The sequence below is a fragment of the Molothrus ater genome, chromosome 3 (assembly GCF_012460135.2).
Source record: "Molothrus ater isolate BHLD 08-10-18 breed brown headed cowbird chromosome 3, BPBGC_Mater_1.1, whole genome shotgun sequence".
Taxonomy (NCBI): Eukaryota; Metazoa; Chordata; class Aves; order Passeriformes; family Icteridae; genus Molothrus; species Molothrus ater.
In genome coordinates this window covers 87375866-87391326 of record NC_050480.2, presented here as the reverse complement: position 1 = coordinate 87391326, position 15461 = coordinate 87375866, and the positions used below count along the sequence as shown (strand labels likewise).

Sequence of the window (15461 nt, the reverse complement as noted above, 5' to 3'; positions counted from 1 at the left end):
TTTCCCGACACAATGCTGTTGCAATTCCCTCCAGAACAACCCCCAGGTTACAAACTCATTTTCAACATCTTCACGGGCTGGGCTTACTGCTCGACACCACAGCACGAGGGTTCTGCAGCCGGAGAGATGCCGAGGAGAATTCATGGGGGATGAGGGACGACCTCTCTGGACTCACTCCACCCACTCCGAGCATCACTCCGAGTTTTCCCGTGCTCTGATCTGTAAAATACACAGGAGCGTTCGCACACTGTCCGCGCTTTGGGGCCTTCAGTCAGGACCTTTATTTTGGCACTCTCAGGCCCACAAGGGTCCCTTTGCCCCCGGAGCACCAGCCCGGCCAGACGTGCCCCGTCCTGCCGGGGGACACCCTCCCGCCGCCATGTCGCCTGGCGCGGGCAAGCGGCGCCTCCTCCCCTGTGTCCGGGGCGAGGGCCGGGCGTTCGGAGCAGCGGCGCTCACGGTTGCTGCCGGTGACCGAGTCTGCCTCTCCGGACTCGCTCCCTCGCTCGTTGCCCGGCGGCTCCGCACCGAGAGCGCCCGGGGCCGCCAGGCCGCGCTCAGCCCCGCGCCCGGCACGGCGGGGGCGGCGCCTGCCGGCGGAAAGTGCTGAGTCACGGCCCTGACGCGCGGCCACCGTCACGTGCGGCGCCGGGCTCGGTCCCGCCGCCGCGGCGCCGAGCGCACCCGCGGCACCGAGCGCACCCGCTCTGCTCCGCTCGCCTCCTCGGCCTGCCTCCCTCTCTCCCTGCCAGCCGGCATGGGGCTGCTGTCGCAGGGCTCGCCGCTGAGCTGGGAGGAGACACGGCGGTACGCGGAGCACGTGCGGCGGCACGGCATCCTCCAGTTCCTCCACATCTACCGCGCCCTGCGCGACCGCCACAAGGACGTGCTCAAGTGGGGCGACGAGGTGGGTGAGACCTCTGCGAGCGCGGCCTCCGCCACGGCCTCCGCCCCCCCTGTCGCGGGCGCAGGTGCCGTTCCGGTGCGGCGCGGGTCGGGCCGTGCTGCCTGGAGCGGGCCCGGGCGCTCGGCCGCGGTGGCCCGGCGGGAGGGAACGTTGCGGCTGCCCGGTGGGGCTTTGTTTACCTCGCGCACACGCACCGCTCGCACAACGCTGCTCGTTGCGCAGCACGGCTGCCCCGCTGGTACCGCGGTTCTGAAACGCCAGAACAACTTTGAGCGTTTCCGCCTGGCACCACTCGGTTGCCCGGGCAGCCCCTCGGGAGGTGTATCCCCGGGACGGCGATGCTCGGCAGCACTCGCTCCTGCTCCGGAGTTTGTTTATGCTCTCTCGATGAGTCTGAGTAAAGCATGTCTATGCCTCGAGTCCAAGGCAGTGCCTGCTCGGACACAGACTCAGTTTTTGGGAGGAAAGTGAGGAAAGCAGGAGCGGGAGTGGGCGGGCGGCTCTGCAGTGGCAGCCCTGTCACCGCGTTCCTCCTGTGTCCCTGCGAGAAAGGGACCTGCAGAGCCCTGCTTTATCCCAGAGTTTCCTGGGAGTTTGGTACGAGTTAGCCTGCCTTCTGAACAAGGTTTAGGATGATCGCTCGGGTCATGACTTGAACTTCGTTAGAGGTGCTTTGTGCCCGAGGACCGTAACTTTAGTCACAGGTCTTGGGTGTGCTGCCTTGTAAACCTGCACTCATCTGTGCCACAGCCTGACGGCACTCTGCAAGGAGCAAAGGCTGCCTCCTCTATTCATCAGTTCTCCAGGAGACACGGAGCAGCTTCACATGCTGTGCTAGAAGCTGTCCTTGTCCGTGGTGTTGGTGAAGTCCAGCATTGGTCAGTTGAAGGTGTTCTAGATGCAGCTGCAGGGAAGTTGGAAGAGCAGAGTAGGATACAGGCAATGTGGAGGTCTTGGCCATTGCACCTCTGTCTCATGTACAGTTTGCTTTTTGAACAGCAAAGGCGTTTGTAAGAAAACTTCGTTCGGGTAATAGCAGCTGTTCACAGATGCTCTTTGCCAGAGGAGAATGCTGTTCACTCTTCTCAATGCGTGCACTCTGAGAGAAGTTCTGTCTTTAAATGAACCCCTTTTATAATTCACATAATAGTAGGGCAAGTGTCAGCGCCCAGAAGTTGCTTCCATGAGTGAGCAGGGGCTTGGCTTCTAAAATCTGTTTAATGAAAGTATATGTAGTCTACACCACAGAGTTTTGCACCTAGAGTGGTGTGCACTCAGAAAGTTTAAATACACTTTTATCTAGCCTTGTCTGACGTTTGTGTTCCCACATGTCTTGTATGGCTAAAGTTATGCTGACAAAAGAGCCTCACAGTCTTGAGTCCAGGAATATCAACAGTCTTCCTGTTGCTCTGAGACTTAGCTCAAGGGTTTTCTCATTAATCTTTAAGAGATGGTGCTCATTTTTCAATGGGTGTTAGATTTTAGTTGTCCTTGCTTTCTCAGGGTGAGATTTCACAAGATAGTTAAGGCCGATCTACTAGCAAGCTGGTTCAGCTTCCTTCCCTGTATTCCAGGCTCCTATTTCTGCTGCCTGCCTTGTGTTGTTACTGGCCAGCTGAGTTCAAAAAGTTTACCCCAGAGAAAACTCTTTTTCTATTCAGTTTTTTAGGGTGGTTGGCTTTCTCAGCAGAGCTTCAGCTCTTTCACAGGTAGGCCCAACAAGCTCTGCTTAATGTGAGGAAAGTACCAGGAATGTGTGGAGGAAAGGGTCGAGTACAGGCAGCCCCTGCAGCACCCACAGCTGATCGCTTGGTAATCTCAGATGTGTGGTAAGGCTAGACTCTGGGAGCCTCATTCTTCCTTTGGCCCAGGGACCCTACTGAACAAAGTGTTTATGCTCAATAAATAGTGGAGCATGATGTCAAAGGAGATTCACAGTTCTCTTCTACCATGCCCCAGTGTGGCGAGAGGCAAGATTTTAAGAGCAGTATCATTGCAGACATTATTTTGGTAAGGAGCTGAGAGCTGTATTAGAAATGTCTGTGGACATTCTGAGAAGGTCAGGTAACCTGGTTCACTGTCTACCTCTTCATTTTAGCAAATGCTAATAAACTCAGGTGTGGCAATTTTGTTCTGCTGTGTTATGTGGTTATATATTTTTACGTAACATAGCATTTAAGAGTGTATTAATGGACCAGGTACTTGTAGCCAGTCTGCTCTTGTGCAAACACAAAACTACCTCAGTCTGTAGCATACTTGAGCTGTGCTGTAGATATGCTAATGTGGAGGGCAGCACATTTGTTTTCCATTTTTCCTCTCAGATAACCTAGTTGTTAGAAAGTGGCGCCACATTTATATGCAGCTTAGATGAATCAACTGACTAATTGGACTGTTTTAATAAAAAGTCTTGTTTGCACTTTGACCTTCATGTATAAAGTCATAGCCTGAGGGTGTTTAATTGTTTTAAAAATTTCTTGAAGATAGAAATCAAGAATGAAGATGACAGCCCTCATGTAGTGGTAGAGATAAAATCAGAATAAACAAAATTACTTTTGTGTTTCTGTGACCGTGTTTAGTGAAAAATCTATCTTGTATATTTTTTTAAGAAATGTTTATGAGAAAAGGCTCAACTTCTGTAGCACATGCTGAGTTTGTCTTTCAGGGTGTACGTGCGAATACCTGAAAGGTTGTTCTCCATCTGAGTGATGCCATTGTGTAAAGGAAATACTGTGTTTGCTCACTAGTGTAGATACCAGCCTTTGCTTTGGTTTTGTTTTCATTAGGACTCCCACTTCTCAGTGTGTGTTGTAAGATTCATTACAGAGCTGTGGAGGTCCCTTGGGGTGCTTGTAACCTCCTAAGGACACCATTCTCTGGGGTGCCAAGGGAATGAAACTGTGGGGAATTATCACGTAGTGTTTCTTGGGTGTAAGACAGGAGTGTTAAGGCTAAGTGCTAACAGAGCATGATGGTGGCATCTGTTTTGAGGGGAGTGAGACAGCATCACAGCTTACATTGCAGGGTAGCATTCCCTGGTGCTCCCATCCTCTCCAGAATAAAGAGCTGTAAAGGTCAAAACACTGGTTCTGCTACCTTTGGAAAAGTCAGCTCTTTTATTGCTTGCTGTGTTACTAGAACTAAGAGCTGTTGTCTGTTTTGGGGTAAGTTCTTTTTTACTCCATTTTCCACAGCCATGAAGCCTTTGCAATGGTAAAAAACAAAAGCCTACCAAATATGTAACAGAGTAAGTCTTGCTCTAAAAAAAGCTTTCTAAAGGCCTCCTTAAATTTGCATTTGCAGGTAAAGGTCTTCTGCCTCTTAATCATCCTTCTACCTCAACTGATAGTTGACCTCCCTGTTTATGCTTGACTTCTCCTGATTGTGGAAATACAAAACAGTGAACTGTCTCATTATCCCTCATCAAACTCCGCCTACTATCATTGCCTTAATGCTCACAAAATTTGGGCAACAATTACATCTGCTGGTGAGACCCTGTCATGCTAACAACAATCTCCTTGTGTTCTCATCTTCCTCTTCCTTCCAATAACGTATGCTTGACCTCCAGGTTGCGGAGTTGTGATCATTGTTTATTTTTTTATTTTTGTGCAGCAGAATCAAAAACCTTTTCAGTACTGTTTCAGAACTCCAGTACAGTTAGCAGATACTATCTGAAACAATTAGTTTGTGCAGCTTGGCAGATGCTAGCCTATTCTGCTGCTTCCCAGTTTTTATCCCAAAAAACTCCCTTCTGTGCCAGTGTATTATTAGTCTCCTGTGCTGTTCAGCACCTCTTGTCTGCTGATTGCATTCCTCTAACTGACGGGTCTTGCTTAAATTTCCCTTTGGAGCTTAATGCAGACACTTGGATCAGGCAAGTGGAATGGCTGGCCCTTGGCAGGGCTCACTGCTGCTCCTTTGTGCTCAGCGTGCACACAAGTGTAGAGTCACAGCATTTCACACCAAACTACATATCCATGTGTATTCACATGTGCATGTGACACTTGTCTGCCACAGTCTGTAAAGACTGACGAAGAGCTGTTTCAGCATAAGAAAATTCTGAGAAAGGCGTGCCTGAAGGAGATCTCAGAAGGAAGAGATTTAGAAAGCAAGCATGGGCAAAACATGACAGTTTTATTTTAAAGTACGTGTACAAGTGAATGAAGTAGGAATCTGACTTGCTCAGCCTTGCTTAGTGAAATTGGACATAATGACACTTTTGTTGTGTATTAGTCTTGTTCCCATCAGTGTAGGGACCTAGCACACAGTAAGCATATTCAGCTTTTTAAAAGTTGTTTTCTTAATAGCAACTTGAAGTGAAAATTTGAGGCCTTTAAATAAAGATTTGATAATGCTGTGTATGAGGCAGCATGACAAATGTACCACTGCACTGCTTGCAAGCTGAAGTCGTACTGAATTAATTCTAGTTTGGTTTTGGTTCTTTGTTTTCTTTCCTTCCTTTTACCTCTTTCTCAGTCCTCTTTAAGCTTCTTTTGATCTTTCTTCTGTACACTCAATTAATTTCTCTCCTTATCTTTTAGTTTTTGAATTATACCGTGTAAATAAGTTAAATGAGAACTAAAATGAACATGTGCTAATCAGCACTTCCTCATGCAAGAAGCAAAGCAGCCCTTCTCAGGAGCTAGGAGAAGCCAGAGTTTTCTTACCAGAATGTCCCAAAGGTGTTGCTTCTGATTAGAAGATGCATGACTCTCTTGAAAGCTTTCTCCTTTTTCTTAATGAAAGCCTAGGCTGTGAAAAGAGCTGTATTTCCTCTTGAGTGATTCTTCCCAGGGAACTAGCTATTGCATTAGTGTCTAGTTACAGTTTCTAGCCTGTTATGGTTTTGGGTGTTTCCAGGGCAGTAGCAGCCTGTAAATGGTATGATTGGAGATGTTACATTACAGTCTGCAGAACTTCAGATTGGTAAAATTATTGCTGCATATTAAGGAAATGAATTTGGGTTCAGATGCACTGGTTTGAGGCTCCAGTTTGCCTGTCACCCTTTTAAAACCAGGAACAAAATCTAGGGCATTTTTTAGCAGTGGTGAATCTAGCTCACCAGCTGCATAAAATAAGTACAGGTACTATCCCTAATGTACAAAGAGCAAGTTTTCATCATCTCTTTGCTAAAAAGACAACCACTGAGGCTTGGTGAGAGACAGATATACATGCCTAAAAATGTTCAAAAAGAGATAAGAAAGGACCAGAACTGATGAATGAGAACGTTGAGAGAGCATCATGGTGTACAGAAAGGTAGTGTTCATTTCTTATTTTACAAGAAACTTGGCTAACCTAATGGGCCAGAAGAGCAGATGTACTTTTAAGATAATTACTTATTTTACAAAGCCTAGATGCCTTGTGGAACAAGATGCTACATGATAGCTTTGAAGATGAGATAGACATTGACTTACATGAACAACAAGAATAGACAGTTTATTACACTTTCTTTAAACTTTACATGATGCAAGATGTTTGTCCATCTATCCAAACCACTTAGATAATTGTATAGCGAGTTGTGGGGTTTCTTTAATGTTTATCTGAAACTTTCTAACTAGCTCTTTGTTTTATGTGTTATAAATAAAACAGAATCGCAAAAAATAGTTGTTGCATTTTCCAGAATGTCAGTGTTATATGGTCTTTTAAAAATATTCATCCAAGTCATTATACAGATTCATCATTAGTACTATGATGATCTCACATTCTCACTTTGTACAAACTGCTGCAGTATACCAGTGTGCAGAAATTACATTTTTAAAAGCTTTTCTTGGTAATCCTGTGCCTATATTAAAGCTAATGGCAGCCTGAAGTCTTCTTTTTGCATTCTTGTCATTTTAAGACAAACGCTTTTCGTCTCCCTGTGCCCCAGTGAAATTCTCCTAACAGAATGCATTTTTGATTTTTAATGCAGAACTTCCTCATGATGGCCTCTGCCAAATGTGACATGTGCAGATACATCTCATGGAGCTGTCTTAATCAATGTGCTCACCCACTGGCAGCTTGGGGGGAAGCAGCACTCGTGAATGTTTTCGTTATTTGTCACATGTCTGCTTATTTACCCTTTCTCTCAGAGCTTTATTTGGCTAAATAAGGAGACAGTGGAATTATTTATTTACAGATAGACTTAGTGCTTCCTTCACATCTCTTGTATGGATACCTGCTGTTTCAGATAGTGGCGTTTTCTGGGGCTGGGTCTGAAGGTATGATTTTAGTGCATCAGCTTATGCTGCTTGACAGCCATGAGTGTGTATGTATGCAACCTCTAAAAGGAATACACTAATGCACAGAAATGTAACTCTTTAAATTTTGACTTGAGCAAGATAGGTGCCCTTAAAGAGTTTTCATGTTTATTCCTTCCCTGGATACTTCGACTGACTGCCTTCCATGAAACTACTTTTTCTGCCTGGTTTTAATGCTGGCATCAGGGAAAACCTAAACTAAACCCTCTAGCTCTCAAAACATGCACAGTGTGCTAACCCCATGATGGCTGATAATTTTGCTTCATCTCCCTCTGCTTAGGTTTTCCAGTGGCTGGGTTATAAGATGTGTGTGTGTGTATGATGTAAGGCTGTAGTGCAGCACCAGTGACCTACCTGAGAGCTGTACTCCCAGATGCACTGTGTATGTGACAGTGCAAGACTCATTGTAGTTTATACTGACACACTCTTTGAAAATTTAAATTTGTAATCAATGGAAACCAGTTTGGAAGGTTCGAGGTCTTGGTTGGTTGGGGATTTTTAGGGCTTTTTTTTAGGAGTTTTTTTTAGTAGTGCTTTTCCCAAAGCAAGCTGCAGTTGGTAGTAAATATTGACCTGCCCCCATAATAAACATTGATTTCCTCCTTCCCAATCTCAGATTTTAATAAGAGAAGTTTAAACTGCCTACTGTTTGTATATTTCTGATAAAAAAAATATTCTGTTCACAGTGTATTTCCTTCTGTGGATATCAGGTGAATTGCTGTGGTTTTATCATGGGACGTTTTTTATTATAATTCCTATTTTCCCTCAGGATCTCTTCTTGCTATGCAGATGCCTTATTTTAGTTAACAGTATGAGAAAGGGTGAGTCAGAAGGATTAGTACAAGAAAGATTTTATGGTTGATGTTGCATGTTTGGTTGTTCAGATTTTTTATTTTTCTTTTTTATGCCAAAGGTGAATTATAAACTTGGAGCATTTTGTTTCACTGGTGAATAAATAATGTTGTCTTTGCTGCAGAAATCTAAAGTTAACATGATCCTAGTCTTTTTAATAATATTAGCCTCAGGTGTTACATAGTACAGAAGTCAAAGATGACACTTCTTTCTGAAATGCACCACATCTTATTTCTTTAAAATCATGCAAAAGGTTATAACTTCTCAATTTTAATTTTCAATAACCCAGCTTCCTGGTTTGTGGTGTGTGCAGAAAGTCCTCTAGTTACGTTGTGTCATGCACAAAAAAATCAGCAGCCCTGATGTTGTCACATGGAGGGGAACAGGCAAGAGTGCTTAGCTGTGGCTGGGTGTGTTGACTGAGATTGAGAGCCTCTGCATCCTCTTTGTTTTGTCTATGATAATGTATAATGTGGGATAGCAGTTCTTAACTTTTTCATTATTGTCACTGTAATGTAAAACACGAGTTGTGTTTTGTTTATTGACACTTCCAATATGCGTGATCAAAATTAAGCATTTTGGGAATTACATTTTAATCTTGGTTCTCCTGTTGCAGATTTTTGAAATTATTTCTGTGGCAGAGAACATCCATGGTAATCTCATGAGTGTGGAAATGCTTGCCTCATGCCAGTGTGCAGTGTGGGGGCTTGATGGCTAGAAACAGGGTAACAAGCCTCTGTGGCACTTCCAAACTTGTTTTCCTCTGAAATTTGCTTCTGAGGGCATTAGACTTATTGTAAGATAGAAAAGCTTTCATTAAGGGTACATTACCAGCTGTTTATTTCTGTAGCTCCATGCTTTATCACATCAGTGGTGAGAAGATGAGTACATCAAAAAAACCTACCTTGGGTATTGTGTTTTACATCCATCAGAAGTATTTGTACCTACAGAAAATAATCTGCTTCTTCCATCTAACACTGAAAACTCGTGGCATAGGTTCTTTATTGAACAGTCAGATCATTAAAACTTTGTTCTTCTTTAGACTGTCATTTCATGATAATGGTATTTTAATGATGCATTAACTGATGAATAAAGATATGGAAGAACTACTTTTTTTTCCATAAGTGAGCTTAATAACTAGTGAAAAGGGTATTTTCTACTGCATATATAAGGCAATAGGCATTAGGTATATATGAGGCAAACGGCACAAAAATACTTAAATGTTGGTAGTGGCTTTTGTTAACAGTAAACAATACCCATGAGACCTCATTGGATGTTCAGGAAAAATTTTCAATTTCCCTTAAAGCTCCAGGCCTGAAAGAAGGTTCATATGAGGGACTGCTAACAATTGTTTCAGTTATGTGTGGCAATAGCTGCCCAGTGGAGGGAGAAAGAAGCTGTCATTGAGATTGTCCTTGAGAAACAGAGTGGTCAGTGAGTCACCTATGATCAGATTTATTTAGATCACCTATGATCTAATTTATTTAGACAGAATGGTTTGTGTTGTAAGGGGCCTTACAATGGTGATCATTGGTTGGAGATAATGTTGTCAGACTCCATGCTCTGAGCAAGGACATCCTCCATTACACCAGGTTGCTCAAAGCTCCATCCAAACTGGCCTTGGTCACTTCAGGGATGAGACATGCACATTTGAGATGGGTGGTCAGGAGTGTGGTACAAGGATAATGCAGGTACTGTTTTTCACACACAGAAAACATGAAGCAGTGCTTTTTTCATTGCTTTTCTTTAAAAAAAAAAAACTTCTCTTCAAATCATTCTTCTAAACTATTTTCTTCTATTATATAATCTTGGCACCTTACTTCTGAGCTAACTAAGGTCCAGACTTTGTGCTTACTAATGTTTTCATAGGCAGAAGTTCCTCATGGCACATAGTTTGAAAGTTAAAAGGATTTTAACATTTAACACTACAGAAGAGACTTTGCTCCCATCTATTAGACAGGTTTTGTTCCCTGTGTAGTTAGCATGATGGTGTTAAATTGAGTGTGCAAGGGTGGGTTTTTATATTGGGCAGCAGACCACTGCCAAGGCAAGCATTTGGACGATGATAAGTTGCTGTTCCTGCCTTAGGAAGATAAATTACTTGTCGGTAGAATTGCTGTGTTAAAATTTAGGGCTTAACACGCTTCAGTGATCTTAGGTCTAGGGAGAGAGGTTAGCAAAGCTTGGGGAGAAGGTTGTACTACTGATAGTGGGCACAAAGGACACAGAATTTACAGGCCACAAGGACATTTGGCAAAACTCCCAAGATAAGTAGTAAACTAACAAAGCCAACTCAGCAACTGTGGAGATCAGTTCAAACTGGGTATAAGGTAATCCCAACAGGGAGAGATTCTCACCTCTGTGGTCCACTGACTTAAGAAACCCACCAACTCAAGAGACATACTGAGCATGCAGACTAATTAGCATGAGAAGCAAGAGAATCATTTAACCAACAGAAAGTAGAATTAATAAGAGAAATGCGTAACTTGTAGTCATTGAACTGTGATTTCTTTGCTAAAATGTATAAATGATATAAAGCTTTGATGATAGGAGAGCTAGCAAGCTTTTGTGGGTTATCACCTAGCTCCTTGCTTTGCACAAGTTAGAATAAAGAAATATTCAGCTTTAAGTTGAAACATGGGTGTTTCAGATTAGACATTAGAAAAAAAATTTCACCATTAGGGTGGTCAGGCATTGGGACAGGTTATGCAGGGAGGGGATGAAGTCACCATCCCTGGAGGAGATGTTGAAGAGGCATCTAGGTCTTGCTCGGTGGTATGGTTTAGTGATTTAGGGCCCACAGTGGCAGTGTTGGGTTGACAGTTGGACTTGCTGATCCTTAAGGTCTCTTCTGATGTCGAAGAGTCTGTGATTAAATAGAGCTACCTCATATTGGTGTGTACATTGGCTGTGCACACAGGGCAACAAGCCCACATTTAGGACAACACCGGCGTAGGTGACAACTTCGGTCCTCCTTGTGCCTTAGAATTACCCCCTAATGTCTTGGTTTTTATACACCTTCACTTTTAAGAAACATTGCTTGTGCAGAAATAATATGTGTAATTATGGTCAAACAACTCAGGCATTCAAACAATTTCAGACATGCTTACCCATTTCCAGAGAGCTGTCGTCTTTCATTTTGCCTCCAGCACAATTGTTTGACTTAATGAATGGAGAATGGTTGTGGTTCTCCACAGTTGAAAGGCCTCGAGGTCTCACTTGTATTTACAGAGGGGATATCAAAGAATTTTCAAAAGCCTGAAATTGTCTTGGTAGCCAACTGTGAGAAAAGGTCATAGTGAGTGAAGCAGCAGTATTCTGGGTGCTAGCAAGCTAATGGAACATAGTGTTTCTTGAGAAGATCCAGCAATGGAGGGGAGCAGAGCTGGCATGGAAGTACTCTGTAGATGCAGTTACATTGCAAGTAATTAAGAGGAAGGAAACCTCTAAAGAGCAGCTTTTCCTTGTGTTGGCTCATAAGTAGTTCTGATACTCCTAGTATTTGCATTAACTAGGATCATATTTGCTTTTTTAATGCATTTAACTGTGAACAATAATTTGGTTTAAGCTTGCTCTGTGTCGGAACAGGGTGGGGGGCTGGACTTTGGGCTTTTGCTTTGCAATCTTGCTGGCCATACTGTTGTTCCTTTTCCTGGTAAGGTACCACAGAACTTCTGTGAGCCTGGCAGAGCAGGGGTGGTCAGAGAGATTCATCCACTGAGGTTGTGCAAAGCATTGTCTGTCTGCCTGCAGGGAGGAGCTGGGATGCCACATCTTGTCCTCAGCAGCCTTGCAGTGTGTGCCAGCCAGAAGACAGAGGTGTATGGGGTTTGCTGCACGGTGAGAGCACTGACTGGAAACTTGCGTCCAGAGTGGCCATGACAGGGTGTATTGTCCTCCTGGCTCTAAGCAAGGCTGCTGGTCAGCCATCTGCATCAGTAGTTTGATCTGATGTGTATTTTGATTCTTGCTAAGGAGCCTAGTTAAAATTATAGAGAAAAGTGAACTCTAAAGAGCTCAGCAAAATAATGAATTATGGATGTTGGGTGAAGCCCCTCATATTTGGCCTTTGGACTGGAATCTCTGCCAGGCATGCTGATTGTCTCAGCTTGGCTGCGTTTCTCTGAACTTTGTTGTGGATAAAAAACATGTGAGAAGTCTGTGAATGATGACCTGAAGTTGAATGTAAGAATGTATGAACTCTGAACTTGTTTCTTTCTTTGTAGCTTTAGGCTAAATCTTTTGATGAGCCTAAATTCCATTCTTTAAGGATGCCCATTCAGTCAGTCCCTCTGTTGTCAAGACACTCTGTGGGTTACTTGGAACTGTTGGCAGCCATCTGAAGTTTTTTCTTTTCTTATTAAAATTAATGGCAGATCATCTGTGTGTTAAGACAGCTTTGAAGATTTAGTCAGTGTTTCTGGAGGCAAAAGTAATAGTTGTTTCTAAAGCTAGATGCATAAATGCAATATATGCACTACTGTACTTGAAATATGAAACACTTTGATTTTCTGGGGTTTGCCTTCTTGACTTAGTGTTTCTTTACAATTTTGAATTTTATTTTTTTTTAACTTGCAATTTGGTTTATAGAGAAATTCAGTGTTCTCCCCACCAGCTCATTACAGCCACATTTGGAGAGGGATTTCTAGGACAGGAGGCTAATCACAGTAGCATACTCATGTAAAGGTGGACAAATGTTCAACTTTGGGTCTCTCAACAGCAGCTGCAGTTCCTGTGCTCTCCCTTCTGCTACCCACTCCCACAGGCAATATGGGGGAGGCCAGGGATGTGGCGAACTTGATGCTCATTCTGTGTCCATCTGAATGACTCAGACTTGTGGACTCACATACCCTCTCTAGATTAGGCCAGCTCCTAGTGAGAATGATACTTTAACAAAGCAGGAGATGATGTTGAATGTAGTAAGAAACTGGAAGTCCCTGTTTCTTTCCTATATTCAAGGTCAAGTGACACTGGAGAGACTGGTGCTGGTCAATAATTAAATCAGTGCTCAACTGTGTTCTGATTGACTACAATCTGTAGTAATGTCAAGTAGATTATTGTGGCATAATACACACAATTGACAAAATATACCATGCAAGAAAGTGCAATCTGCACAGAAACCAGAATTTTTTTTTTTCTCTAGGAGATTAAAATTTGATCTTAGGAAACACACAGCAAATGTGTATAATTGGTGGGTGAGTCCCTCCAGATTTTGCCTCTGATCAGATTCTGTAGAATTAAAACACTCTTGGATAATACTGCTTGTGATTTAATCACAAATCCCAAACAAGGATTATATTTTTTGTCACAGTAGTAAGCAATCACTCTTCCACGGACACTGAAGCAAACAAAGAACATGAAAACCACGAATCTACTTAGAGTGTGCTGTAAAACATGGCACAAGTTCCCTGTCTTTTGGCAAGCTGCTCTCCTATTTTCATCAGACTTCTGTACAAAATAGAAATTGCCGTGAGTTGGTATGCTGCAACTTTAACGCATGAGCATCTTATGTGAGTCTGAGCTCCTGGGACTGGAGCAGTCACGTTTGTTAAATACCGAGGGATGTGGCTCTAGACAGCGTTGGAAAATGAAACTGAGGAGCGCAGGGCGCCTCTGACAGTTGTAGCAGTGAAATTGCAGTCTGAATTTTTCACTCTAAGTCGATATTTGAATTAGATGATTTCTGTAAGTCTTGGAGGCAGTGGTTCGAGAGCCTTCAACAAAAGGCACTGCCTGTCACCACTGGTCCAGCTGGGGTTAGAAAGCCCTGAAAGCATTACCAGTGCCCTGGTATTGCTTTTCCATGTGTTGACTTCTGTTTTTACATGGTAGGCAACACATCACAGCTGGGGGCTGGTTTGTCTTTTACACTTTCCAGAACATTGCCAAGGATCCTCTGACCTAGAGGTGCTAGCAAATAGAGTGTCTCCATAAATATTGAAGGGCTACAAGGTCCAAGCAGCTGTTAGGTTGCTGAGCTGGTAGCATTCTAAAAGTCTTTATGGGAGCTTTAACAGCAAGTGTGCATGGAGATCAGGAAGCTTGAGATGGGGTGTTCCAGGTTTGGCTGCTTTCAGATAATGTCTATTAGGGGAACATATTCTCTAGTGCTGGGATGCAGCAGTGCTGTCACAAGTGGCTTATTGCATCTCGCGTGGGTTGCAGCTTGGAGCTCTGGGGCAAGGTACACTGCTGGGCAGGAGGAGAAGAAAATGTGGCAGCAAAGCTGAATCAAGCAGGGGTGAAAACCACTGTGCTGTGCCAAGAGCTGGAGTGTCATAATGACAGGACTGATGCTGTCACCAGCAGCTGTGGGCTTTCTGTGGTGCAAATGGGACACAGTGCTAGTCTTTAATAGCTCCAACAAGTGATGTGTGTAAATGGATGTCTTGTAGAATAACTTTGGGGTTTTTTGCTTGTTTGGGTTTTTTTTGTCAGCAGCAGAGACTGTAACTGATGGGATGACAGTGAAATGTTTGTGGGTTGTATATAGCTTGCATGGAGTTTTAATTCCTTCTAGAAATAATTCTGAATATTCTGAAATAATTCTGAATAATTCTAGAATTTAATTCTGTCTAGAAATAATGTGGAGGCAGGTACAAATTCAGGATGGTTTTGGTGAAGTGTCTCCAGTTAGAAACGGAAGGAAAGAAATTTCAAGGAATTTCAAGTCTTTATTCAAGATGAAATAAGCCTGCAGCCATCTTTGCCAGTACTGCTTACTGCATTTGTAGTTAGTAATGTTTTTGAACCTTCATTAAGTTCAGTGTGAAACATATCTTTTTATTTCACTTGATGCTTAAAATTGCATGCCAATCTTTTTGTGCCTGAAAAAAACCTTACTTTTAATTGTTTGTTTTGATTTTATTATTTACAAGGTGGAATATATGTTGGTAAAATTTGACCATGAAAATAAGAAAGTGCGTTTGTTACTCTGTGGTGAAGAAGTTCTTCAAACACTGCAAGACAAGGGGGAGAAGGTAAACCCCAAGTGAGTAGCTGTTTCCAGATTTTTTTTTTTAACCCTCCTGTTATGATGCTGTGCAGAATTTTGTTAACCTGGCTTCACATGCAAGTCTGCTATTGGTAAAACTGTAAACCACAGATACTGATATTTTCAGATAAATCTGGGGGTCAGGAAGTGAAAGCTTTTGAGCACACTTGCAGGCAGTCCATGCACTTTTGCTTTGAAATTATTATGCTTTGAGATAAAGGAGAATGTAATGGTGAACCCACGGAAGTTGCAATTTGGGTACTTGTTTTGTCTTGCTCTGATTTTGTGTCTGTGTGCATGCAGTAATCCATGTCCCATAAAGTACATGTGCATGTGTACTTGCTCCTGTATCTCTTGGCTAGAGGAGCAAGTGAGGGCTGTATAGGGGAAGGCTGTTGTCTGTAGGACCACTCTCCCATTTTTGGAAGAACTAGAAGTGTAGATGTAAGAATGGCAGGGAAGTTTTTCCCTA

The 15461-nt window shown here is 43.2% G+C and overlaps 1 protein-coding gene across 1 annotated transcript in view; it reads left to right on the top strand.

The window, feature by feature from the left end:
* Positions 1-660: 660 nt before the first annotated feature.
* GCLC (glutamate-cysteine ligase catalytic subunit) overlaps positions 661-15461 on the top strand; it is a 37019-nt gene continuing 22218 nt past the window's right edge. Inside the window, exons 1-2 of the mRNA XM_036380364.2 lie at positions 661-907; positions 14874-14986. Of these exons, the coding sequence (XP_036236257.1) occupies positions 758-907; positions 14874-14986 (263 nt within the window). The 5' untranslated portion in view covers positions 661-757. The remainder of the gene's footprint in view (positions 908-14873; positions 14987-15461) is intronic.